This window comes from Podarcis gaigeae, assembly GCF_964106915.1.
Source record: "Podarcis gaigeae genome assembly, chromosome: 2".
In the NCBI taxonomy this organism is placed as follows: Eukaryota; Metazoa; Chordata; class Lepidosauria; order Squamata; family Lacertidae; genus Podarcis; species Podarcis gaigeae.
The window spans coordinates 58,994,282-59,022,259 of record NC_139679.1 but is presented as its reverse complement, the minus strand read 5'-3'; the positions used below and the strand labels follow the sequence as shown (position 1 = coordinate 59,022,259).

General features: G+C 41.1%; 2 protein-coding genes and 2 long non-coding RNA genes across 21 annotated transcripts in view; 2 read left to right on the top strand and 2 right to left on the bottom strand.

The window, feature by feature from the left end:
• Positions 1-8: 8 nt before the first annotated feature.
• On the bottom strand, positions 9-382 carry LOC310839751. The gene is made up of 2 exons (XR_014561633.1): positions 258-382; positions 9-202 (listed from the first exon to the last, which is right to left on the bottom strand). It is a non-coding gene; the product is annotated as an uncharacterized lncRNA (long non-coding RNA).
• SKP1 (S-phase kinase associated protein 1) lies at positions 260-14,418 on the top strand. 3 transcript variants are annotated; one of them, XM_083728651.1, is made up of 6 exons: positions 260-1,648; positions 1,692-4,274; positions 8,277-8,350; positions 10,418-10,561; positions 12,685-12,825; positions 13,287-14,418. In XM_083728651.1, the coding sequence occupies exons 2-6, from the start codon at positions 4,178-4,180 to the stop codon at positions 13,320-13,322; spliced, it is 492 nt and encodes a 163-aa protein (XP_083584777.1). In that variant the 5' UTR covers positions 260-1,648; positions 1,692-4,177; the 3' UTR covers positions 13,323-14,418. The 3 variants fall into 3 exon arrangements, with proteins under 3 accessions (XP_083584777.1, XP_083584775.1, XP_083584776.1); XM_083728649.1 differs by having other exon boundaries at positions 642-1,062; positions 4,178-4,274; XM_083728650.1 differs by having other exon boundaries at positions 1,055-1,341; positions 4,178-4,274.
• A 2,127-nt stretch (positions 14,419-16,545) lies between these two features.
• TCF7 (transcription factor 7) overlaps positions 16,546-27,978 on the bottom strand; it is a 116,497-nt gene continuing 105,064 nt past the window's right edge. For 5 of the 16 annotated variants that reach the window (XM_083728504.1, XM_083728499.1, XM_083728506.1 and 2 more), the window contains 3 exons: positions 25,721-25,769; positions 24,022-24,094; positions 16,546-21,711 (listed from right to left, as the gene is read on the bottom strand). In XM_083728504.1, the coding sequence (XP_083584630.1) occupies positions 21,393-21,711; positions 24,022-24,094; positions 25,721-25,769 (441 nt within the window). In that variant the 3' untranslated portion in view covers positions 16,546-21,392. Of the gene's footprint in view, positions 21,735-24,021; positions 25,770-27,978 lie in introns of all 16 variants that reach the window. The other 11 variants (XM_083728507.1, XM_083728503.1, XM_083728500.1 and 8 more) reach the window with 7 other exon arrangements.
• Positions 26,366-27,665, top strand: LOC310839743. The gene is made up of 2 exons (XR_014561625.1): positions 26,366-26,501; positions 26,874-27,665. It is a non-coding gene; the product is annotated as an uncharacterized lncRNA (long non-coding RNA).

Sequence of the window (27,978 nt, the reverse complement as noted above, 5' to 3'; positions counted from 1 at the left end):
GCTGCGAGTCGGATAATAGACTTCTTTACTTAGAAGCCCTGTTGAGTTTATTGGGATTGCAGATTTTCAGTATAACCCTGTTTACTCAGAAGTATATCTTTTGGAGACATTGTTGCCGGGTTAAACCCCCCCCCCCATCAACCCGACCCTAACCATTGGCCATGCCGGCTGGGACTGACGAGGGTTTGAGTTTAAAAGACAGCTGGCGGGTCGCAGGTTCGACTCCTCATATTCAGCCTTACTTGCTGAACGAGCACTTTGTGTGCTCGAGGCGCTGTTACACTTCTTTCTCACGCGTTCTCTGGACAATGTACGCGAGCGTGTGGCTGCGGCATAGCGTCTGAACTTAAAAACAAACACCCAAGGTTGGGTCGGTGAGTTTTGCTGCCGGAGCATCCAGGGCAAGACGTCCGACGGATCGGAGAACGGAATGCAGGGGAATAAGAATGATGAAGTGGAAAACGCTCGAGTAGGGGAGTTGGCGGAGCTCATTCACCTCAAAACGCACCAGCTGACGGGCAAGCGGCAAGCGCGCGCAAGACGCAGCAATGTGCGTCCTAGGCGTCCTTCCGCTCACTACGCGCGCCGCCGCCATTGTGAGGCGGCCGTTGCCATGAGATTGTTCCCTACGAAGGCAGCTTCAGCTTTTGCCTGAAGGACCCCCAGAGGCAGTAAACGACGTGTAGGTTAACCATCTCCTCCCCCTCTTACATAGGAGTGGTAGTTTCTGCTCTGCTCTATCTGCCTCTCCCGCTCTCCCAGTTGGAAGAGGAGACAGGCAGACCTTGAGGGGGAAGAGCGACATAATATATATAGAGAGAAAGAGATCTCCCTTTCTGTTTGCCGGTCTGCTTTAGTTCAGGCGTTGCAGTAGACAGCCCCGTGCTCTGCGAGGGTGGGGGGCGGAGGCAGCTCCGAGGGGCCCTCGCTTCGATTCGGCCCCGCCCCGCCTGATCCTTATAAGACGCGACGGCCGCGAGCCGCCTTTAGTAGTCTCGCTGGTTTCACTCGGGTGGCGTCGCAGAGGGAGGGGCTGAGAGCCGCTGCTGTTGCTGCCTCACGGTGAGTAAGGGCTAGGCCTGGCCTGCGTCTAGGCCTCGCTCCTTAGTTTGGGGGCGCTGGGGAGTTGAGGCAGGAAGCTGCGGAAGGGAAAAAAGGGAGAGAAGTTAGCAGGGCGGGATTGGAAGGCCTGAGCGGAGGGAAGGGCTGAGGGACTTTATTTGCAGGTGGTTGCTAAGGGAGCGGTCTCTTCCTCCTCCTCCTCCTCCCCCTTGCTAAGGGGTGTCTCCGCCACCTGCTCCTCCAGCAGCGGGATTGGAGAGTGCTGTGGAAGAAGAGAAGGTAACCCGTAAATTGCCTGGGGACAAGCCCCTCCCCACGTCACTTATTTATGCGTCCCACATCTCTGAAGCCAATAAAACAAGCTCTTTTTATCTCTGTTTTTCTCCTCCTCTCTCTCCCCATCCCCCATTTTTAATGTTCGTGCACAATAAAGCATTAACAAAAGAAGGCAGTTTCGTGTGTTGCATTTCCGGAATAGTTCATGTTGGGGCATGAACTATTCCCCCCCCCCCCCATGTAGACTTGTATCCCCTCCGCTGTATGCGAGTACTCGAGAGAAGGGTGTAAATGGGATTTTTTTTTTAGTGTGCTTGAGAGAAGGGTGTAAATGGGATTTTTTTTTTTTTTAGTGTGCTTGTTGTATATGTAGAACTCGCTCCACCGTTTTGCTTGGTTACCCTACCAACAAGAAACGGCGTTATAAACAATATTCTCTCTTACTCCTTTTTTAAATAAAAAGCCTTGAGATTGCGAGTTTAAAAATGATCAGTAACATAAATTGTGTTTCGGTAGACTGATCCGCTAGCTAGGATTAATCACTGTTTACAACCGTTTAGGTATAAAGCACCCCCCCCCCCCATTGAATCTTCTGTAAAATGCAGGGTCAGACTGCTAGTCTCTGTAAAGAGAAGCTTGTAGAATTTTTGTTCGACAAAGTTATCCTGTGGAAAAGGCCAGGGGGAGCACTTAGTGTGATAGTCTGAGCTCTGAAGCATTGCTCTCCACTACTTCTGACTGCATACTTTGTAGCAGACGCATACTAAAATATCAGTATAAATTAGTTGTTTTCCAACCCGTTGTACACAAAGCCACACAAATCAGTTTTTGTATGGTTTCTCTGTTGTAAGTAGAATTATAGTTAAATAGCTGAAATGGAGAACTGGGAAGAATAACAAAGTTGAGTTGAAAAATAATATGCAGTGTCTTGCGTTTTGGTAGAAATCAAGGAACACAACTATTCAAAAATAGTGTAATTATATATCATGTCTTCTGGCATAAAACCAAACACTTAATGACAAAATGCTTGTTTGCCCCAACAATTCTCCGCTACTCTATTTTTTTTTTTTACTGTGCAGTATACAGTACTCAGTTGCTAGTCAAGAGCCATACAGAATACTGTCATTCTTTAAAAAAATGTTTCTAATAAACTAAAGCAGCTAAAAAAGCACATTAGAAAATAGACTTGGTAGTAGTAGTCAAACCAAATTAATGATGTAACTTCCTGTAACATGATTCACTGTGTATATATGCATACATTGATCTTGAAATTTAAACTTAGCTTGGCCTAAAAAGTTTTTTTGAAAGGTTATCTTTTAAATATATATTTTTTTCAGACATATGTAGTGCAAAAGTGTATACTCTTGTTTTGCTGTCATTAAATTGCCTAGTGTGTTTGTATGTGACACATTTACTTTTAAAAGAAGCACAAGACCCTAATGTTCATATTTTGGAACTCAAAATCTGATGAAGGTATCTTAATATTCTGGTAATAAACTATGGGAGATAAGCAGCTGGAAAAGTTTGCGTGCCATTTAATTTCAGTTTGTGATGCACTTGGCATGTACTCAATGTTATGCAGTGGCTAAGTTGATTGCTGCCAAGATCAGCAGTACTGAGAAGGTACAGTAAACCTATAGAATGGGAGGTTAATGCTGCATGGAGCAGATTTTGGATCTGTGGACTATTAGCCTCCCTCAAGGAAAAAACGCATTGTGCACCAACGCAATTGTATGAGATGAAGGAAAATTTGTCTGCAGTTCTTTCCCCAGAGTCCAATTCTAAAACTGGATTTGCTTGCTATATCAATATCTATGAGTCAGCTTTCTGTGAGAGATTTTACAAGAATTGGCTACTAAAGTGTGGTGAGGTTCTTTAAAAATGTCCTTACCTAGCTGGTAAATGCACAACTTACTGTACTTTGCTGCAGTGCTTTGGGGATAGAGCTTATTTCCAGTAATTTGTCAACAAAATTCTGTTAATTATATTTCTGATGTTACATAGTAAAAATAATAGCCTGTGATTCTTGCAACTGGGTTTTTCCAGAAGTCAATTTGAAAGTCAGAAAGGTTAAAACATGGTGAATTTTTTTGAACGCGGTTACTTGGTATCAAGCAACTTTGCAGTTTTCACTTTGTTATAAAAATGAAAGCTTTCTCTTTCCACTGGGTGCTAAAAGCAAAAATGCATTAAGCAGTTGTTTGAAAGTGCAGCATCATATGTTGGAAACTTGCCTAGAACATAGTCTAGAGATAACAGAAGTCAGGACACTGGCTGAGATTCAAGTTTTGGTGAGGTATGCAAGCAGTTCTCCAAATTTGTGACTGAACATGTATTTTAAAAAATAAAAGTGGTGCACAAACAGCTCAAGTTCAGTGAAAGCAATTTCATACTGCACTTTCTATCCAAATGTAACTTGAGATCCTGATTAAACGATACTTTCAATACTTGATTAAATCACCTACTTAGTATTGCATATTCTGGCAACTGAGAAGACATTTTTTAAAAACCAAATGTTGAGCTACTGCAAGGGCAAAAGGTGAGCTGCAACCAGTTCAAATTTCTTTATAGCCGTTAATGTGTGTGGTGATCTTAGCAATCCATTACTTCTGGTCAGCTCCCTTCTGCAATACAGAGACAAAATTTATTTCCCTTTCCGTGTAATCTTATTTTTCAGTAGAAGATGCACTGTGTAACAAAACTGTCCTATAAACAAATTATTTTATTATTAAATTTGTATACCACTTCATTCAAAGATCTGCCCTTTGCAGCATAAAAATAATTTTGTAGTTTTTTTTATTATTTAAAATGTAGCTAACATTATATTTCTCCACCATAGATGCCTTCAATTAAACTGCAGAGTTCTGATGGAGAAATATTTGAGGTTGACGTTGAAATTGCAAAGCAGTCTGTAACCATCAAGACAATGTTGGAAGGTAAGGGAAGTATGAAAATATGTAACTTGGAATGAGTGGGTCTGAAGATGGTTGCTGCATACCAGGAATAGATTAATTCTTAGCTTAACATGAAGTAACTATGGGAATCATACCTGGAAAACTTGAGATAAAGGTAAATCTATTTAGGCCATACAATATTTCAGCCACTGTGCATCGTGCACATGAGTGCAACTAACACTTTTTTTCTTTTCCCACAAGTGCTACATATAAAGTCCCTTAGGGGGGGTCTCATGCTGGAGGTGGGTGTGACCTATATGAATACATACAGCACCTCCCTATGCACACAGACTTTCACTACATATAATGCCCCCCACACAGAGCACATTCACTTACCACACATGCAGGTGCACAGCTCCCTTCTCTCACACACCCTTCACTCTCACTCCTTTTGTCTTTCTGAAGACAATAGACAGTTTCCTCATTTCCTTGCTATTATACAGATGATTGGAAAGTCCCTCTCTTGATTTCCATGGTGGGTCACTGACGAGCAAGAGTGTAATGGCTTTAAAGTCTAAGCAGTTTCTTGTACGATTTTGAAGTAAAACAGCTGTTCGCAGGCACTACCACATTAGTCATGGCTACCATGACATGGCAGTCACTTACCTTCCACCTTCAGGGCACTCGAAGCAAATGTGGCCATTTGGTTGGATTCTTCAACTTCTAATCAGAGCTTTTGAATGCAGACTTCTGTTTATGCATTGGTTCAAAAGCTGTTATGAAGATGGGTGACGTATGTTTCAGCTAAATTCTTAAAGGGATTCCCACATGCAGTAAAATATGAAATTAAACCTTACTAATCGTTCAGAGGCAATCTTCTATGTCAAATTAGATTGATTGAACTAGGGAGCGGATCTTCAAAGGAATGGAAAAACAGTCATAGGAATCCGAGACATTAAAACTGGATGCCACATATCTGATAGAGCTTGAGGAGGATCATGTTTTTAGCCAGGACTGGAACTGTAAATGTACTCAGGAGTGTATCATGGAGGTATTTCAAAGCTCAGCATGGCAGATTTTTCAACACTTAATAACAAAGCTTTTGTTTAGGACGTAGTGGATGTTCACCGTGCCTGTTCCTGTTATGGCTGAGCCTTTGTAAAGTGATAGTATATATTTGAGTGGGTAGCTGGAATTGTGAGCTGGAAGCAATTAAATTTTGCAGGATGAAAGCTTAATTCTGACTGCCAGCAAATTAAAAGGGAGCCATGGAACTTAATCATATGGCCTTTATGTAAAGCGAATGTTTATAATCCTTAGAAACAGGGATCCATTAGTCTTATGGACTGTTTCCCAATATTTTCTTGCAGCTCTGTTTCTATTTCTGAGTTTTTGATATTTTTCATATAGAATTTGTATTTTTATATTTCCCCATTGCTGCTAGGTATGTTAGCCCATACAAAGATACATATAAGAATATGCTAGTGAGACCTTATGAGCGTCTTGCTATTTCAACATAGTTTTCAAGAGATGCATTCCACTTATCTGGTTTTTTTTGTGACTCATAAAGGGGAAAGAGCTGGTGTTGCCCAGATAATCTTGGTAATAGGGTAACTAAAAACATAGGAAATGTGTTAAAAATTTCTAAAGTATTCTTGAAAGCCCCTGAGTTGGCACTGCTATACCAACATTAATGCCTTGTTATTTTTGCTGCTATTTTAGGACAGTACACAGTTGCTGTAAAACAGATAAATCCATCAAGTAATGGCGCAGCTTAACGTCTGTCTTTTAATAATCAGTGGTTCACATTGATCTATTACTTCTTAAGCTCTTAATCTAACCAAATGCTTATGACCTGCTATCTGAAGTTACCACAAAATTGAACATGTGGCCTCCCCCCCCCCCAAGATCATGCTCATGTGATTATCTTCTAGATTTTAGATTTCATTAATCATGATTGGGACATTGGGTCAGCCATTGCTCCATGCGCTTAAAAATGTTTGGTTTGACTCAATAGAGCATAAAGATCATGCGTATCCATGTTGATGTGAGTTTTGAGATGTGTTTAGATAATTACAAGCATCTTGGCAAACTTTTAAAAATGATTTTATTTACTTCATAAGCAATCAATTCTCTGTTAAGTTCTAATATGGCAATTATACATTGAGAAAAGTACTTCAAAGCTAAACAGCAGCTCTGATTTTACCAAAGGGCATGCCATATTTCCTGAAGGTGAAGCTGTTAATAGGGGCGGGGGGAGGGGCCATACTCTGAATGAAGTACAGTATTGGGTTCATTGGTGTAGATAAGAGCTTTAAGAGGTACTTCTGTATTGGCTACTATGCACAAATGGAAAGAGCAACAAAAGGCTGAGGTTATTCTTTTGTGCACAGCTCATTTTATGCTATGAAAGGGGAGTGAACATTGAGGAAGGGCTTAAAGGGCTATTTGTATGTGTGCTGATTTGCCTGGGGAAAATCAATCTGTTTTTGTGGTTGGAGTGCTTAGAATCAGGGACTTAGGTTGTGATTCAGAAGCTAGACCAGGGGTCGGCAACCCGCGGCTCCGGAGCCGCATGTAGCTCTTTTACACCTTTGCCGCGGCTCCGGGGCAGATACTAGCGAGGGGAGGAGGCGCATTGTGCGCCCCGACACTCCCCACTGTGGCGGGCGCTGTACTGGCTGTGACGTCGCATGTGGGCGGTGCATGTGTTAGTCATGCACCGTCCCGACGCCACCTTCCCGCCCGCCCGCTACATTGTAAGGGGCATGTACGCTGGTCACTGCATTGAAAGGGGGCATGTACGCTGGTCACTGTTTTGAAGGGGAGTGAAGAACACACACATGGAAAAAAGGTAACTTGTTAATTTAACGTTTATTTCTATGAGTAATTCTGAGGGGTTAAACAAAGAAATAATAAAAAAGTGACAAAAAAGTTATTTTTATAATGACGAGTTTTGCGGCTCCTAGTTTTTTTTTCCCTTCGGAAACGGGTCCAAGTGGCTTTTTTTGTCTTAAAGGTTGCAGACCCCTGAACTAGACCAAATGGAATCCTTGGGGCTCCTTACAGTTTATGCAGTATGTTATCCTTGTGGTGGTAAATCTTCACACAGTACATGTGTGCTAGTAGCTGGGGAAGGAGAGGCAGATCAGGACAGAGGAACATAATTTTTTTTACAGTCTGCTGATATACATTCTTGTAAGTAAGTTCCATGGAGTCCTTCCATGTGGCTTTACTTCTGTGTGGTGGGTACAGGTTGATGCATTTATTGGTATTATACACACACATTGACTCTTTCTGCCTGGGAGTCAAAAAAGCAGAAGTTCATGTTCACCAGTTGGTCTGTTAGCGTCAACTGCTAAGGACCTTCGCAAAGACACTGTTACTTGCTAAGGTAGCAACGTCTGTCAACATGGCTGCTGCAGCAGCAATAGACAAAATGGCTTATTGGCTGAGAACTGTGTAAATTCCATGAGTGAGGAAGTAAAGTAGAAGACAAGGTTCTTCCTTTCCCTACCAGACAAAACACAAGATAGTGGCAAAGGCAAACAACTTAAGACTGCAGTTCTGTGCACATTGAACTAGAATGGTTGCTTCATATATGCATATGATCAGACTATGGGGAATTTACCAGCCAAAATATCAGCTGCAGGCCTCTCAAATTACTAGTCAAGTAAGTCAGCACTTCCATCAGTTGCCTAGAGAGAGTGTGAATATTAATTTCTTGGAAATCTTCAAGAAAAGATTAGATGGCCTGACCATCTGTTTTAATACTTCAGCTAGGAATATGTCCTCCCTTGAGCAGGAGTTAGGCAATATGGCTAGCATTACTTCTAACAAAATCAGTCTTGAATACAAATAGAATCAATTTATTAATAATTTGCACTGTGTAGCCTGTGCATTTTGTATAAGCTACATGTTGGAAAAGAGTATATTTTAGTAAAGAACAGGATCTGAATGTACCTATATTGCAGTAGAAGGTGCCTTTTAAGAAATGTAGGGGTTCTGGCTATGTAAATTACTTGTCTTTTTTTCTATTCTCAGATTTGGGAATGGATGATGAAGGGGATGATGATCCTGTCCCTCTTCCAAATGTTAATGCAGCTATATTAAAAAAGGTAATGTTGAACATGATTTTTGTTTGGGTAATATGAGCTTTCAGACTCAGCCTTGTTGTATGCAGTGTAGCCATCTTTTCTGAAAATGGTTCTTCTATTGTGAGAGGTCTAGCCAATGCTGGGAAAATTAAGTTATATTTTTATTTGGGATAATATAATACTACATTCAGGTAGCGCATCCATTTGTATTGCAGTAGTTTTATGGAGCATACACACAACCTTTTAGTTGCTATATGTGGCTTAACTGTTCATCTTACATTTCTGTGTCATTCTAAGCAGCCTTACTTGTTGCCATCTTCCCTATACAGTGGTGCCCCGCAAGCCGAAATTAATCCGTTCCGCGAGTCTCTTCGTCTTGCGGTTTTTTCGTCTTGCGAAGCACGGCGCTTAGCGGCTTAGCAGCTATTAACGGCTTAGCGGCTTTAAGAAAAAGGAAACAAACTCGCAAGAACTCGCAAGACGTTTCGTCTTGCGAAGCAAGCCCATAGGGAAAATCGTCTAGTGAAGCGACGCAAAAACTGAAAAACCCTTTCGTCTTGCGCGTCTTTCATTTTGCGAGGCATTCATCTTGCGGGGCACCACTGTACGTGATAGAGTCTATATTTGCATTATTTATAAGTTCTGTGTAAGCAACCTCATATAATTCCAGTTGCATGGAGGGAGGAAGAAGGGCCATTCTTGCTGATCCCACCCCCTCTGTTACTTGTCTTTTACTCAGTTCTACCACATACCACATTTTGGAGGGCAAATCCTGAAGCAGGAAGCCTCTGCTGCTTCTGGGTAGAGTTTCCTGTGCAGTTTTGAATATTAGAGCTCTGCTGGATCAGGCCAGTGGCCTGCATAGTTCAACATCTGGTTCTCAACAGTAGCCAGCCAGATGCCCATGGGAGGTCTGCAGACAGGACCCGAGTACAACAGTGCTCATTTGTGATTCCATGTAAATTTTATTCAGAGGCATACTATCTCTGACAGTGGAGGTAGAAAATAGCCATTGTGGCTTTATCATACATTTAATTTGTCAAATCCTGTTTTAAAAGCCTTTCAAATTGCTAGCTATCACTTCACCTTGTGAAGGTGAATTGTGTAGCTTAACTGTGTGCTGTGTAAAGAAATATAGTGGTACCTTGGTTTATGAACTTAATCCGTTCTGGACATTGTTCTTAAACCAAAGTGTTCTTAAACCAAGGCGTGCTTTCCCATAGCAGTGGGGGGACTCAATTGACTAATGGAACACACTCAACAGAAAGCGAAACATGTTCTGCTTCCAAGGCAAAGTTCACAAACCAAAACGTCTACTTTTGGATTTGCAGCATTCTTAATCCAAGTTGTTCATAAACTAAGCTGTTCTTAAACCAAGGTACCACTGTACTTTATTTTGTCTGGTCCGGATCTTCAAGCATACAGCTTCGCTGAATCACCCCTATTACTAGTAATATGAGAGAGAAAAACTTCTCCCTGCCCACTTTCTCCATACCATGTCTGTACACAATATTCCAAATGAGGTTGCATCATAGATTTGTATAACAGCATTATGATATTAACTGTTTAACCATGTATAAATGTTTTAGGATTTAACTGGTTTCAGATAAGGCAGCATTTGTGAGCCAGTCTTCTCAAATTTTCATTCTGTTTGACTTATTTGTTGCCTCTTCCCACTTAATCTTTACAGTAGTTCTGTCAGTTTGAAAGTACTTAATTGGCATCACAAGATTGAAATGTGAGAAAGCAGTTCAGTATTAAGTGTGTGAAATCTTGTTTACAGCATTTGCAGGCTGTGTTTTGAGATTATGCTACTGTCAGTTCTTCCCCTGAAAGGTTTGTATTGAGATAATTATGAGCAGCTGGTGGTATGCTTAAAAATGGCAGGATGTTTAGTTTAAATTAGTAAAACTTCCAGAAAAGATGAATGTTTTAACAGTTCTGTGTTATTGTATTTAGTAGTGGCTGTGCAAAAAGATCTCTGAACACTGATAAAACTAATTTGCTTGAAGTTTTAAGAGCAAATGTTTATTTTAGACTAAATAAACAAATATGAAGATATTTCATAAGCTACTTTAATTCCTTAAGGTAATCCAGTGGTGCACCCACCATAAAGATGACCCACCTCCCCCTGAGGATGATGAAAACAAAGAGAAACGAACAGATGACATCCCTGTGTGGGACCAAGAATTTCTTAAAGTAGACCAAGGAACTCTCTTTGAACTTATCCTGGTAGGTTGGTTTTGTATATTCAGGTGGTGCCAGGTGTTGTTGTAATGAACTTTGTAGATCAATGGGTATCACAAGGTATTATAGAAATTTCTAATACGTTTTGTTTTGGAGAAGTGAGAGCCACCATGTGTTTGCTGGGTCCCTGTTCTTCCTGGCTTAGCCAGGTGGGAGGAATTGCTGAGTGGGTAAGAGAAAGGTGAACAACTCTTCAGCAAGATGAGGTTTCAGCCTGCCTAAGTGGTAAGACCTTTGCTGAAAAAGGCCTCCCGGAGTCCCACTATTATGGATAATTATTAGCCAGTCTCCAATATTCCATTCCTGGACAAGGTGCTGAAGCATCTGGTGGCTTCTCAGCCTCACAAGTTCTTGGATGAGATGGATTGTCTTGATCCATTTCAGTCTGGATTCAGGCCTGGTTATGGGAAAGAAATAGCTTTGGGTCCCTTGGTGGATGACCCTATGCTGGAAGCTGGACAGGGAGAGTGTGCTGGACCTCTCAGTGGCTTTTGATACCATTGACCATGGTATCCTACTATTATGAGACTTGGAGGAACTGTTTTAGGGTGGGTGTGGTCTATCTTGGAGGCCAAGCCCAGATGGTAGTGCTGGGTAACTCCTGTCCAATATTTTGATTGATGGCTTGTTGCTTCCATTCTGGAAATGTCTGATCTGGCCACTGTGATCCATAGCTTAGTTACATCCCATTTATATCAAGCTTTCTGTGGGTGTGCCGTTGCATAGTTTTTGGAAACTTCTGCAGTTCAGAATGCTGACCAGAGTTGGTTACAAGAAGAACAGAAATTCCTTATGTCAACAGCTCCACTGACTACTGGTTTGTTTCTGGGCACATTTCAAAGTGCTCATTATGACCTATAAAGCCCAATAAAGCTTGTGTCCAGGCTATCTGAAGGACCGTATCTCCCTCTATGAGCCTGCCTGGGTTTGATCTTCAGGGGAAACCTTTATTTTGGTCCTGCATGCATAATAAAGTCGCGCTTCAGCAAGTGAACATTACTTCAAGCATACACGTAAACTAGAAGCCTGCAACTAAAGGACACTGCTAAATTTTTGCTGCGGAATCCATAAATGAAATGAAGTGGCATCTTATGACAATACTTGATAAGTAGGACTCTTTGTTTTCTTGCTCCTGGGGCCTTTCAAAGCAAAACTAGCTGACTGCTATGGCATAAACGTTTAGATTTGGTGTATTATAGATGCATGCTCCATAACTAAATGACCATGTGTTCTGAAAATGCTTAATTCAGAGGCGGGGAACTTGAGACCCTTCAGATGTTGTTGGACTATGCCTCCCACATTTCCAGGCCAATGTGGTCAGTAGTCTAGAGTGATTGAAGTTATGAATTCGACATCCTGATGGGACGGTGTGTCTCTGGTCTAGAAAATGCTGCACTGACTGCCAGTGAGCTACCAAGCCCAATTCAAGGTGACAGGCTGGTTTAGAAGGCCCTAATCTGATTGGGACTCAAGTAGCTAAAAATGCATCCCCCAAGTATCAACCATCTTGAACCTTATGATTGACATGTTGATGCTGCTAGATGAGCACTGACCTGTGGCGCCCTTCTTGGTAACTGTTCTCCAATGCCCTCCTTGGTGAATTGTTTCTTCCTCATTTTTAATATCCAAGAGGAATTTAAAAACATTTATGTTCACCTGGGCATTTGACAGCTGAAAGACAATTTGCGACAACCTTGAAATTAATAGCTATGATATGTGATTGTTCTTAAGATGTTTGATATACTTTTAATTTCTTAAAATTGTATCATTTTGCTGTTTTATTATTTGCCACCCTAGGCTCCTTGAGTGGAAGGGCAAGATAGAGATTTAATTAATAACAGTTCAGTGCCTGGCGTCCCCCGCCTGGCTTAATTGATGGTCCTTGTAAATGCTAAACAAAAAAGTATCAATAAAGTTATCTCGAGTAAACAAAAAACAAAAAATCAGACATCTTACTATAATATCATGCAAACAAGTAAATGACAATGAAATAGGAAATGTCTTTGTTATGGGCTGTTACTTTATAAAAATAAAAACCTGACGGTATAGTATATTTTGGTGGTATTGCATTGAGCACAAGACATTAAATTGGTCTTTTCCCCCTAAAGGCTGCAAACTACTTAGACATCAAAGGCTTACTTGATGTGACGTGCAAGACAGTTGCAAATATGATTAAGGGAAAAACACCAGAAGAAATCCGCAAGACCTTCAATATCAAGAATGACTTCACTGAAGAAGAAGAAGCCCAGGTATGCCATAGTTTCTACCTTGGATTTAGTTGCTCTGCATAAAACAGGATCTGTACTACTCATTTTTTCTTAGTCCGTTGAAGATACATGATCTCATTGGTTGAACAACAAATCACTGGTGCTGGTCTCTGTGTGACATTGTATCCCAATTATTGTAGTCTCACTTAGGATTCTGGGTCTTTGTCATAATGATCCTCACAAAGATAAAGTACTTGCTCAAAGCTTGTTATGTGAAGCTAAGATGTGCCATATGAGAGACATGCCATGCATGTAAGTTTTCCTTCACACTTTTGTATGGTGCTCCTCCTGCCCACATGCCTGATAGGCCTGTATGGAAATAGCCTCAATAGAAAATAAATACCATTCCCTTGGTTTCAGGCATGAGTACCATTTCCTTTGCTTTGCACACTTTCAGAAACCTTAAGTACTATGAATGTAATAAAGGCTGTCTTGATTTTTAGGTACGCAAAGAAAACCAGTGGTGTGAAGAAAAGTGAAGTCTTGTGCCTGACAACTGACACTGTAAGGATCGTTCCAAATACCAGTTGCACTGCTCTGTTTATAACTGTTAATATTAGACAAATGCAGCAGCAAATGAAGTTGTTCTTGTAGGGTGGTGTTCTCTTTGCATGTGTAATATTTGAATATAGATTTAAATCCTTTTGGCTGAGTTTCTACCAGTGTAATCCAATGTCCCCATACTTTTCCTCTGATACCAATAAAACTAAACTAAGTGTGGACTCCGTATGGCAATTCACACCGCAAGCTAGCCTTTCCATGCTTTTAAATGTGTCACTGTATCATTTAAAATATATAGGATGTCAGAAATTCAGCAACCTCTGGCACTGTAAATAAAATCAATTGCAAAAGTTTTCTGAAACAGAATTAATGAAGCCTGTTTTCATTCACATCCTAATGGCTTCTTAGAACAATGGGAAGTCTTGGAAAACCAGTTGCAGTAATTGTTTCTTCAATTCTACACCTTTATTTGTTGGGGACAAGTGACAACTGCCACAAACCATGTTGGTTTTGTTAGCTAAGGGTCAGTGCTAGAGGCTTGATGTAGAATTGATTCAGGCAGTTAGAGGTAGAGAGTTAAACCCATTTTTGGCCAGATAACAAAGATCATGCTTCTTTCTGGAAATCACAGTTTAGTTGCCTAGTCCCCCGAACCAGCAGATTAAATCCCACTGTGTGATCAAAAGAGATTACCAAAGCTAAAATTCCATGGATAGTACATGTTGGTGCTTGCTATGTTAGGCAAGCTGCAGTATTTTCCTGTAGTTTAAAAAAAAAAATCTTATTCTGTGAACGTCTTAGTCTGCAGTGTTGTACATGAAGTCAGATTGCAGTGACTTGTCACTGTGCATACGCAGTATGATACTGATGTTGTGCCATTTGATGGTTGTTTAGGAAAAAACCACTTGCAAGTAAGACTGTTTCTTTTTTTTTCAGTTTCTACAGTTCCCCTGTAGGAATTAGGATGTTCGTATGTACTAAGCATTGAGGCATCCCCTTGGCTTGTATTGCATTCCATTTTCTGTATACACACTAGAATAGAACAAAACCCTAATAAATATACTTCACTTCAAAGATCAGTGGTGACCTTTGAATGTTCTATACATAATAAGATACCTGGAGTTAAATGAGGCAGTTAAAATTGAAACATGCATAGCAACCAATGTGCATATTGCTCCACAACTTCACAAGCTGTTAACATGAAATGATTGTATACTTGATAGTGCCAGCTGCCATCTTCAGAAGAAACAGTCGGGGGGGGGGGATGGGCGGAAGGGAAGGGGGCTGCAAAAGATGGGCTTCAGTTACCAGTACATGAGTGCTGAAATATTCTTCAAGTAGTCATCTTCTTAAACCCAACCCCAGTGGTTTATCAAAACATCTCCATTTCTAGTCTTCTATGCCTATAACCCTGTGTCTTTTAAAGTAATCAAACTGCATATGCTTACTTTTCATTTTCCAGGATCAAGTCTCCAATTCCACTTGCTCAAAAGTCCAATATTCTAACAGTTCTAATTACTGGGATCTACCTCAGGGTGGGGATAGTTGTCTTTTGTGGAAGTCTATGGGAAGGAAGGAACTCAAATGTTCCCATGACTCATGATGATGTTGCTCAACATGCATGGGTTTTGGTAAGAATCAGCAGTTCCAGGTTAAGGTTAACCCTGGGTCTTGTGAGCATGGCAAGGGGAAAACATTGTCAGACAGGGACTGGTGAAAGGGAAATACTTGACACTTCTCATTTGCCTAGACTTTCTGGCAAGGCCACTGCTCTTGTTGTCCAGATAGTTTTGGTGGAAGGGAGATCTTGAACCCAGAAGCACAGGAATTGGGCAGTTATCATCAGAATTCCCAGTGAGGGTTTCAAACACACTTGTTGTCTTCTAGCAGGGGATATTGTCGAAAGTTCCAGCGCTTATACTCTCCCTTCAGAATTTGAGAGCAGAGGCCACAACTAATCCCCTATCCAGGTTGTGTCTCTTTGAAATTATCCTATAATACGCAAAGCAGTGAATATCTTCTATCCCTTCCCTGTTGTCTCATTAAAGAAGTGAGCCACTTCTCTGCATTGTTACCGGTAAACATTGGCGGGGAGGGGTAAAGAATTGACTAACCAGAGAGTCAAGAAGGTAAGATGATAGAAAACCTGCCTTTGACATGTTGGCAGCATCTCCCTTTAACCTCTAAAGGACTAAGCCAGACATTTTCAGTGTTTCTAGTTCCAGTTAGTGTTGCCGTCTTCTCTTTGGTTGTGAAGAAATTTGATGCCAGTGTGGGTTAGAGAGCATCTAAAAGCCTGGCCATGCGAAGTACTTTCGGATGGTTATGGAGCAAACAATAAATTTGCTCCAGCAGGCTAAAGAATACCCTTTGTACTCTTGTGATATTTCAAGTAGAAAAATGTCTACTTGCTGTTGACTGAAGATGATCTATTTGGTATACTGCCTGCTGAAAACATTCTGCAAGGCTAGAAGGGCACAGTTCTGAATATGCCGGGTAGCCTGCACTTTGAGAAAGAGAAGTGTGAGGTGTTTATTTTCTAGCTTAACCTGAGAAGGTGAGTACTGTGAAATAGTCACATTAAAATAGTTGCAACTTTGGTCATAAAAGGTGTGCTTAACATTATTATTTTGTGGACTTTGGATTGTGGCTGTTAACACATATTGCTCTTAAAGATCATGCCTTAGCATGTTGTTGTTGTTTAGTCATGTCCGACTCTTTGTGACCCCATGGGCCAGAGCACGCCAGGCACTCCTGTCTTCCACTGCCTCCCACAGTTTGGTTAGACTCATGCTGGTAGCTTCGAGAACACTGTCCAACCATCTCGTCTTAGCATACTGTGTTTTAAATTAAGTTCCAGGAGTTTAATTCAGCTAACTCATTTCATGGGTAGAACAATTTCCACTTGTGCAAAAGAACGTCTCTGTGCTCCCCCAGAGACAGTTTGAAGGGCATGTGTGGCAGCAGGGAGGAGAGGTTCCACTCATGCAATGACTTAGTTGGATGCAGTTCTTAATTACTATTGCTGAAAAAGGTCAACATCACCATTGCTAAGCAATTGTGTGTTTGCCCCCTTAACGAGACCCTGCATCGTTGTACTCTGACTTTCTTTACTCAGTCTGCATCCCATATTTAGAGAGCAGTGATACATCTGGGCAAGATAGTGAAGGTATACCAGGCAAGGAAGCACATAACAGTCCATTTTGTAGAATTATAGTCTCCAGTTGCCTGTTTTTGAATGGGCAATCTGGTAGATTACTTTATTTATAAAGCCATAAACAAATCTTGAACATAAGCCAAAAAATACAAGCTCAAAGTAAAAAAAAAATTACAACAGATGATAGCTGAGAGAGCTGCTGCAGAATTTTTTTTCCTGCTACATACATACAGTGGTTTTAAATGATTTGTTGAAGTGGTCTTTCCATGACTTGTACATTCAAACAGGCTTTAGGAAATCAAATATGTGATTAAAGAACTGAAATTGTCATATATGAATTATAGACTCAAGAGTAAAACATGAAGGGTAAAGCTTTCATTAAAAAAACATATAAATTGTATTGACACACAAGACTTCATATAGCATTTCTAAAGATCTACTTTTTGGCATTTAAGTGACTTTTTTGGGAATCTGTTACTTGCTGTATGGGATATGGATAGTTTGTGCCTTTTGGTAATCCATCATTGTAAACAGTTGCTAAAAACAATGCAGTTGTTCCTAGTTTCATAAATGTTAATCTGCATGCTTATCAACACATTCAGCTCCATTTTTATTTAAGTAGCTATGTACACCTAATGGCCCTGAATCTGTATGTATACTGAGATGCAAATCTGCTTGGGCTGTTGTTGCATAGGCAAGGGGACTACACAGAATTTCAGAGTAGATGGGACAGATTTTTTTCTGGAAGAGAGAAATGGGGCACTAGTTCTTTTGCACAGTCCTTAAATTGACTTGTGATATAGGACTATCTTCCCTACTGCTATCTTTCGTTCAGTTCTCAGGTTGCATGAATGAAAGCAATGCAAGAAATATGAAATCCAATCTACCCTTCCTCCTTCTGATATATTTCTTTATAGACCTTTTCCCGACAGGGCTCAAGGCAGCTTACATATAAAAATGAGAACCGTTAAAAACATAGAAAATGCCATTGTTGAACCACTCCCCAAACTGGGACACAATAACTTACATTAAATGTATTTATTTGTATTTGTTTTATGAAAAAAAGAAAAGGACTAGCATATGATGAAGGCTTGAAATATGTATGCTGTTTGCGGCTGAATGAAAAATGGAATTGTCAATGTGTTTCAGCAGGGGTGCATTCCTCAATCCACACCAAATTTAAGTCTTAATCTGAGGTATGTATTGTTGAATATATTTCTAATATCAAATTGCTAGCTGGCCTTTCACATATATCTTCTCTACCACTTCCCTGCCATGTTGTGGGGAAAATTCAGGACAAGTGTAGAGTGTTTATTACGTGTACAAAAGAAAGTTTCTTACAAGAAAATTGCACTGACTGCAGTTGCAAACTGGTAAATCCTTTTTGCATTGGTAGAATATCGCCTATCTTAAATTTGTTTCCAAAGCAAAATTTCGGATATATTTTCCCCAAAGTTGGAGAAGCAAACACTGCTTTGAATTGGAGGGACCATTGAAAATAATCCCAACGTGGTCATCTGCTGCAGCCACTGTCTTAATAAAATATATTTAAATTTTCTGATACATTCTCTTAGAGATATCGGAGGAAAAGCCTGTCCAGCTCTTTCACTGATTAAAAAGCTCACGATAACAGATGCCGCATGAGGTTCACAGATCTTTTTACTAGATAAGGATGACACACTTTTTCTCAGGGATAAGAGGACTCCCCCATATTGCAAACCGTTTGAGATTTTGTGCCTTTGCTGCAAAATCATATTTTCAAGTAACTTTTTCTTCAAGTAATACAACTGAGTGTAATGCGGCTGCTACCTAGATTTGGGCCTTAGATTTCACAGTTTCTCCTTTAGTAGTTGGGTAGGAACATACCAGCTTTTAACTAATGATGATTTTAGCCTATGTTGTGTGTGTATTCACATGCATGTATGTACAAGAAGAAAGGCTTTGCCAGTACAGTAAGGGCAGTGGTGTGCGCATATTTTGTATATAACAGGAAAAATAACGGGAAAAAATTGACATTTTTTTAAAAATAAGAAATCGTGATTGTGTGTGGTATATAAATATTTAACCAGAAAATATACTCTCATATACATACTATATTGATCTCAGAAAAATTGAGAGTGAAATTAATTCAGGGTGCAGAGATGGGAGGAAATCAAGAATATTTCAGTGATATAAATGGAACATGTCCAGATTACCACATAACACACAAGGGCTTTTTAGATGTGTGCCTCTTTGTGCCAGTGTACTTGTGCTTGCAAAGTTCCACGACAATTAAGCTACATTTTTAAAGATTGTCTAGGAATAGGTTTTGGAATACTGCAAAAAAAAAAAAAAAAAAATGCTGTTAAAAAGGGAGGGGGGATACTAGTGCAAACAAGCTTTATATACTGTAGAGCTTATTCCAATATGTAGAAAAATAGTTTAGGCCTTTACGTATTTGCTTTAAATACAAAAATAGATTGGATATTAAAACGCTGCATTCTGATTATACCGCTGCAATAATTGCAATACTGTGCTTTGTGTTCAAAATGGTGCAGGTGAAAAGAAGAGACTTCCTGGTTGTGTTAGTGCGCACTTTTTTCAAACAGGAAAGACAGGCTTGCTAAAAAAAAATGGGAACAACAGTATTTTAGTGAGGTTAATGTGAATATGACTCATGTGACCTAGGTTTTTAATCCTAGCACTACTCCCATATGTCACCATTACGCTAGTTGAATTCTCAGTGCAGACTTCCGCTAGTGGGACTAGTTAGTTGAATCTGGCCCATATGTTCAGTATCTGGAAGTCGTTTATTTTGGCAAGAAATCTTTTATGTTTGGATTCAGTTTTACCAAATGGTTAAATTGTTTTGGCAACTTTCTGCCCATTATTTCAGTAATTGTGCCAGTTTGGTCAGGCTAGAGAAGTGGTGTTACAGGAGGAAAAGTGAACATGAGTTTAAGGTATGCTTGCATTATATTTGTCACTCCTGCCTGAGGCTACATACCTTTTCAGCTTCATTTGATGCTTTTGAGTTGAATGGAGCATCTCTTGTGTGGCTCAACTTTGTGTCCACACACTGGAGTAGGTGCTTATGCCCCTTGTATACAAGTGGGTTTATATTAAAACTTGCTGAAGTATAACTGTGACTGACATAGGACTCATTGCACCGTGAGAGAATAACACCACCTGCAAATTTTAGCTATTCCATAATATGCATTTTCCTATCCTTTTCCATAATATGCATTTTCCTATCCTTTCTCCAAGAGGCCACTGTTCCTTTCTGCAGTATTTTAATACACATGGCATTCTGTGTGTGTTTGGGTCCTCCAAGAAAAATAACACACAGGTTGTTGCTTGGCTTTAGGGCTAATAAGCAGCCATCTTTGCCTTAGCACTGGGAATGCAATGTGGGCAGGGAGCACATAGCCCCCAAATATCATTTTTAAAAAATAAAGATTGCACAATAGGCTGAGGTGTTTGAGCAACTAATGGAACGGGACTAGGCTTAGGTTTTACGGCTCTCTCACAGAAATTGTATCGCATACTATTTCTAACAAGCAGGGCTTACATTGCTAAATTTGTAATATTTTCCATGATCTGTGTAACAGTGAGAGAAAACTCACTCTGTGTACAGAGTGAGAAAATTCAGCAACATCAGGAACCCTGCATACTTTTCTAGTCCTTAATGGCTGTCAGCAAAAGCTTAACAATGTGTGGTGGCTTAGTCTGGGTAAGCTTTTGGAAAATCAAAAATGTGCTTAGTAAAATTTATAGTGATGCTGTATGTGTCTAGCTTTTCAGTGCCTTTTATCACTCCTTGGCCTGTCCCAATGACTAGCAGATACAGAGTAAATCATGCAAAATAAGCATTTATGAATTTTACATAACTAACGCACATTGCAGAACTCAGTGTCATAGCAGAAAATATTTTAGTTTTTTGTTTGGAATGCAGTAGAATGCCTTTTTTCTTTTTTGCAGCTGCAATCCATTGCTGTAATTTACAAAAGCTACAATATGCCGTTAGGGAGATGTTCAAAAGTACATTATTGTTTAGAAAGTGAAAGATGCCTGTGATAAAAGCAAAGCATGGCCATAATAAATGCACACTAAGTTTGTACAGAAACAAAACTAAAAACCCTGCAGAAAGATCCCTGTTTTCCAGAGTGTGTGTATATAGTGAATGGAAATGGGGTAATAAAAGAATTGTAACTTATTGTTTAAAGGTAGTGACAAGAAAATAATACTTGACAGTTAAAGGAAGCACTGGCTCCTTTAAAGTTTTATCATTTGATATATTCGTTTTCAAGCAGTGGGTATCTCCTCCAAAATGTATTCAGAATACGTTCACCTGGAATCAACATTTCCCCTCACAAAATGAGGCATCATAATTTATTCCATATATTCTCATGCCAGACAGGTGAGCTACTTTACATTGCCCCTATCAAGCAACTAGGCTTGTGTAAAACAAAACCACACTGTTCTTTCAGCTGCTTTGGCATACCTGTGTCATATCTACAAGAGGACTATGATTGAAATGCAAATCTTTGAACGGTAAGAAAGAAAAGAATGCCTAACATTTAGCACCTCTTAGCTACTTTTAAAAATCTGGGTGTCCTATTTCAGTTTTAGCTGGTTTGGTAGACAAAGAAATTCTCAAGTTACTGACCAGAATGGAGTTTTATGTCCTTGTTTCTACTTCTGAAGAGAGACACCGTGTGTCCTTACTTACATTATAAAAAGCACTTTCAGTGCTCCAATGTTTTCCAATTATTGACAGCTTTCTCCTGACTTTGAGACTGCCATTTGATGGCATGGTAGGCTTGTCTCTGGCAGCTTCCACAGGTAGTGAAACCACTCATCAAGGTGCCTGATGAATTTGCCGGCCTTGCTGGTCACTGCTGCATGAGTACTACGTTCCTATTGATAGGACACTGTACCCTGAGGATTCGCTGGGTGCTACAGATGTTTGAGACACTGCTGAGCATTTAGAAGTGTGTCCTGATGTGCTTGTAGCAGTTTTGATACACGTAGATGCAGGGAAAGGACTGGCTTGGTTTTGGTGTGTGAAATCGGCAGGGGCAGCAAGCTTGTCTGAAGTAAAAGCAGTGGATATGCACTGCAGCACATCCAAGGGGGAGGGAGGGGAATCTATAGCACTTCCATCGGAAGAAACTGGGCTGGCACAGCGTCCTTCTCCTTGTAGGTACCGAATGCACTTCTTTTTCCTCCTAAGAACAGTGAAGAGAGTTATCTGTAAATAAAGGGTGAATTTACAGGGTCATATTCTTAAAATGATAGTGACAGCAGTCATTACAGTCATTTCTCTGCAGCACACAGCAAAGGCTGGATGAGTGGTGGGAAATACATGTTTATTCTTGTCAGCTCTCTACTGCACACTCTTGCATCAGAAGCATTTTTCTAAAATACACCGACAATTTGCAGTGTTTACCACTGGGTGGCAGTGCTGCAGCCTGTTTCAGAGTGGACAAAAGTGGAAGCAGATTAGTCTTCTGTGGCATCAGCATACTTGTAAAGGGAGATCAGCAGGTTCTAAGCTAGCAGCAAAGAAATGGAAAAATTGCAGATGTGAAAAGTTTGGTGTGATCAACTGTATTTGCCATCACTTGCAAAATGCCATGTGAATGCAGTGTGAGGATTTTCCATGACTGAAGAAGTTGGAAAGCTACTGCGCACATCAGCTTCTTAACTTGCTTGCATGAAATAGTGTGCTGCTTTGTTAGAAAGATAGGTCAAATGGTCATTCCAGAATGACCTTCCCAAAGGGATGTGGCCCTTAAAGACAATGACAGAACTGGGGAGAGGGGAAATTAAGTAAAATGTATGGGGGTCAAGGAATATGAATGGGAAGGAATAAATGCTATTGCTTATTTTTGTCTATTTACCCCACTCCATCTCTTGACAGAATATTTGCATGTAAACATGCCCCACTTGAATTGCATAGATGATGAAGTCACAAATCACTCTTACCAATTGTTGCAGTTCTACATATCTCTAGGGTGGAGCACCAGCGTGATAATGTGAAAAAAGTCTCTCTGTGCACACCACAGATCAGTTAGCCTAGGTACTAAAACCAGCAACCCAATATTATGAGACTAGCCAACAGCAGGTGTCATATGTGTGCAGAGAGCCCTGCTTTCTGTTCCCTGTTGCATAGAAGCCCTCAAACTAGGCCCATTGGTGCAGGTATATCCCATACTCCAAACCTGTCTTCCCTATCACCAGCTACCCTGTGGTCTGCTATATGAATAAAATATAGCAGACTTGCACAGAGGTGGCCATGGCCTGCAAATAACTATTAATAATAATTTTATTATTTATACACGCCCATCTGGCTAGGGTTCCCTAGCCACTTTGTGCGGCTTACAACATATATAAGGAATATGTCCCCTTGACCCTAATACTCTGCTAGTGGTGTAAGGAAGGCCCCAGCTCATTTGCATCTAGACTAATCAGTGCTGCACAAAAGCAAAGGGAGTGTTTATTAATTAATGCAAATCATTTTCTTGCATTTTGAAAGGAAAGCTATTAAGACTGGCATTAGTTATGCTGCTGGGTGGGAATCAGAAGTCTACTCTTGTGAGGTGACCTTTTAAATTGCTTTGCATAATTTTAGGCTGAAATTCAATACAGAGCCTGCTAGTAAAAGATGACAAGCCACTTAATGGCTAATGAGAATAACTGGATCACCAACTTTTATAAGATAGTGGCTGGAGACTACCAGTTCTTCCTGTAACAAATGCTGTGTTCTGTGGGGAGGTGTGAACAGCAAAGAACTGGCTACACAGTGGCTGCAATGCCCCTTCTATACTGGCCCTCTTCAGACAACCAATTTTCTCTTCACTGAAGTCTCCTGATAAGAGAACAGGACTCCACCCTTTAATGAGAGAAAATGGATGGTGGTGATGGCACAAAGGCACATGGGAAGGTTGTTGAGAGCAGGTTTTTGGACCTTGTGATTCATAAATCTAGAAAAACCTATTTTGAAGGGCTGAAAACCACAATATTGGAAAGCATCTCAACAGGTGATCTAATCTAAACCTCCGTCAGTGCAGGAAATTCCCAACTCCAGATTCCTGGCTATGTGGTCATCCAGACCTTGCCAGGGTGATACCCATAAAGGAAGACCTTGCAAGTGTGAAGGTACGTGAAGGTCCATGCTACAAGGGAGAAATGAATGCCAACTTTCACCCTTCCTGTTATGTAAAAAAAACCTGAGACATCTGTCTGCACTGGAAGAAACTTGCTTCTGAGTAGACATACATAGGATTGCATGGTTAAGATCCCCCCCCCCCCCGGTCATTGTACTTTCCCATCTCAGAAGTAGAAAGCTTTTGGAAGCATCACTCATAAACAGTTGAAATCCATGGAAAACCTAGGCAGGCCATAAGGAGCGCCATTAGTAGTGTTAGGGGCAAGGGCAGCTGCAGAAAAGGGGCATGAAAAATAAAAATTGCACAGCAAAGAACAACCTGCATGGTAAGCAACAAGCTTAGAAAGCAAAGATATCCAATACACACCTGCACGGTCCACACCAGTCCATTTGTTGGTTGAGACCAAAGCGAGCTCTGCATTTCTTAGGAGAAGCAGGATCTGAGGAAGGAGCATGCGTGGTGGAGAATGGGCAAGGCAGAGGCACAAACAGCAGCAAGAGCAGGAGGAGGAAGAAGAAGAAAAGATGCAGCATCAATTTAGCAGCTGGAGACAAAACTAAACAGGCCACATCAACCCAGTTTCTGCTGGAAGCAGCATCTCTTCAGGAAACAAAGCAGGTTTAGGCAAATACCAAAACTAACCTCACACGGGAAGGCCAAGAATGCAGTGACTGGGAGAACAGTGGCATTAGCTACCCCTCCCAGTTTGGTGTCATTTGCAAATTTGACAAACAACCCCTCTATTCCTTCATCCAAGTCATTTATAAAGATGTTGAACATCAACAAGCCCAGGACAAGTGCAGCACCCCACTTGTCATCTTTTCCCAGAATGATGAGGAACTATGAGTGAGAACTCTTTGGGTTTGGTCAATCAACCAGCTACAAATCCACCTAACAGCTACCTCACCCAACCCACATCTTAACGGCTTCCCCGCAAGAATATCATGGGGGACTTAGTCAAAAGCCTTGCTGAAATCAAGATACGCTGTTTCCACAGCATTCCCCTTATCCACCAAGCTTGTAACTCCATTAAAAAAAAAAAAGATTAGTATTGCATGACTTGCTTTTGAGAAATCCATGCTGGGTCTTAGTAATCCCCACATCCTTTTCTAAGTGCTCACAGACTGTTAAATTATCTGTTCTAGGACATTCCTGGTATGTCAAGTTGACTGGTTAGCAGTTACCTGGGCCTTCTTTTTTCTAGTTTTTGAAGATGGGGGCCAACATTTGCCCACCTCTAGTCCACAGGGACCTCACCTGTTCTATCTGTAGCTAGCTGTTCCCTTACCATCTCTTCTTCTATCCAAAGCACTGCTTGTGCAGTTGATCTTTCTCCCACTCTGTGTTCACCCTAACTTTGTTCTATGAGTTCCCCTCAATCCTATGGAGCAGATTTGGGGAGAGTGTGCATGGGGGTGGGGGCTTGTATTTCACAAGTGGAAATGCTTGCGCTGATGAGATGTTTTAGCCTGTTAGCACCCAAAGATATGATGTGTAAGACTCTGTGGGTTACGATTCTGCCTGCCCTAGAAATCTAGTTTATGGCAAAATAGTCCCTTCTTGGATAACAGGTTAAGAATTTGCTACTGTACTGCATTTTAAAGACCTTTTGCTTTCTGCATCTTTGCAGAGAACTAGGTGATTGGGAAACTACAACGGTAACAACCACAAAAGTTAATGGCAAGAGGAGGGGGCTAAATTTGATGTGTCAAAATGCAACCAGGAATGAGCTGAATAGTATTCCTTTTCTCTGAGGCTAATGTCAGAGGAGAGCAGACAGGAGAGACAATTGCAGATAGCAGCAAAGCTAGAAGAAATAGCAGTTAGGTCTCATATGAAAATGAAACACAGATTAAAGTTTATAAGCACAGATAGCAACCCAGTCTACAGATGAAATGGAGGTAGTATTAGCATAGATATGGATTACCCCAGTCACATTAAGCCACAGATGCAAATCCAAAGGAAGATTATAGCTATTGTTCAGCTGCCTCAGCTAATCCCCTACCAACATAAACAAAGTGTTGGTTACCAGATAATGTACTGGAGTTTGCGCCAGTGGATTTACCTGAGTTGGAGTCTTGCTGTTTTTCTCTTGTTCGTCTTTTCTTTTTCCCCTAGAATCAAAGAGAGAGAGAAAAGGGAGGGGAGAACACAAATCATAAGTGAACAAATACAGGCATATCTTTCCAGAGGGAATAAGGGGGTTGTGGCCAAGGCTCCTACTTTCATCCCTTCCAAACTGTCTGCTTCATTTCTGATCACCATGGATTCTTGCTAATCTAGACCCCTTGTATGGTGTGCAATTGGCAATTGCAGGTAGCACCCTCCCCCTAGTGGTCAAAATATGCTCTACAGGCAGTCAGGGACATGCTGTTTAAAGGGTACATCATTTTTACACAAATGCTTCTTCACACTGAAAGAAAACCACAAATGAGATGGATCCACCTATTGCTTTGAATTCTTAATTCAGAAGTAACCCCTCATTAACTCATACTGCAGCATTCTGCCCAGCTGGCTGAGAGTGGCACCAGCTTGGTAGAGCTTTGGACAGTCTGCCATTTCCAGACCTACATCTTGCAAGCAACAGTTTAGCTGATTTGGGAGAGGAGCCCCTGGGACCTATAGATGTAAAAGAAGGAAAAGCTACGATTACAGTTAAAAGCAAGAAACCTCTCTCTGTGTGTACACATACATACACCCACCCTTCCCAACATCAGTTAGTATTGGATATTACTTGGGAACTCTCTCCCCCCCCCCCCAAGACTGGTTAGCTATTTATTATGGCTACTTTTTACATCAACAATTCATGTGCTTTATGCTGTGGCTGAAATTAACATATGCTAAAGGCAGATTTGTAGGGACGTGGGTGGTGCTGTGGGTAAAACCTCAGCGCCTAGGACTTGCCGATCGTCAGGTCGGTGGTTCGAATCCCCGTGGCGGGGTGCGCTCCCGTTGCTCGGTCCCAGCGTCTGCCAACCTAGCAGTTCGAAAGCACCCCGGGTGCAAGTAGATAAGTAGGGACCGCTTACTAGCGGGAAGGTAAACGGCGTTTCTGTGTGCTGCGCTGGCTTGCCAGATGCAGCTTGTCACACTGGCCATGTGACCCGGAAGTGTCTTCGGACAGCGCTGGCCCCTGGCCTCTTAAGCGAGATGGGCGCGCAACCCCAGAGTCGGACACGACTGGCCCGTACGGGCAGGGGTACCTTTACCTTATAAAGGCAGATTGCAAATATAAAAAGAGGTCAAAATAGAGAGCATGGGCCAGGGACCCTCCTCATAAATGGCACTGCCCCACCATACTGGTAGTTTATTCATTAAATTTTTATGCCATCCTTTACAGTACACACACACACACACACACACACACACAAATCCCAAACTGCACTCTTGTTCATTGTCTCTGATAAAATACTTCTCTCAGATATTATGGTCCCTGACCATAGCTGGAACAAATTGGTATGAATCCAGTCCCCTTTTCATGCCTACCTGCACATAGATTGTCTCTGGCTTACATTTTGAAATACCGGAAAGACTGCCACTCTTCCCCACAGCTAAGATATATTGGGCTCATAGATGAGGATTGTGCCACAGTCTTTCCTGTGTCCCAAAGTGTCAGAAAAAGTGTGCTGCCACCACAGTGCAATGACCTGGGTTAAGGAGCAAACCTAACTTTCTTTATGCACACACACCAGCCATCTGAACAAAGACCAGCTGCATTCTGTGCATACATGAATGAAGGTATTTCCAGGAAAAGGTTGCTGTGCATGGGTGGAATAAAGTGGACAGTGATCTCATTTTCAGCAGGCTTGCAGCCTGCACACAGTTACTTTCTCAATGAAAAAGGTCTCTTTTTAAAATGTCTTTTAAGCGTGGGGAGAAATTGGACCGTATTTCAGGAACAGCACATGGAACATCAGAGTTAAAAATGAGCTTTGGTCACCAAAGCAACTTTCCTTGAATGAAGAATAATGTCAAAGTAACTATGACAAATAAAAGTGAGATAAACCTAAGGTCTGGTTTTTGTTATTCACCTCTTTCTTGCACCAGCATTTGTGATGTCTTCATGCTAGCCTCAGATTTTTCTTGGGTACAGAAACTGCACTCACTAGCAGCTTGAAAAGTGCATAGTATTTGCAAGCTTGGGCAGCCCAGTCCCAGTCCTATTTCATTCAGAAGGAAGTCCCTCAAGAGGACACACTCACTGTTGTAAACATGTTGAGGACTGCAGCTTTTTTGTTTTCACTTCCAGAGACGAGATTGCAAACATGGAGCACAACAAAGCCTTTCCCACTTTAAGTTCAAACAGTGTTTAAACATGTTTGT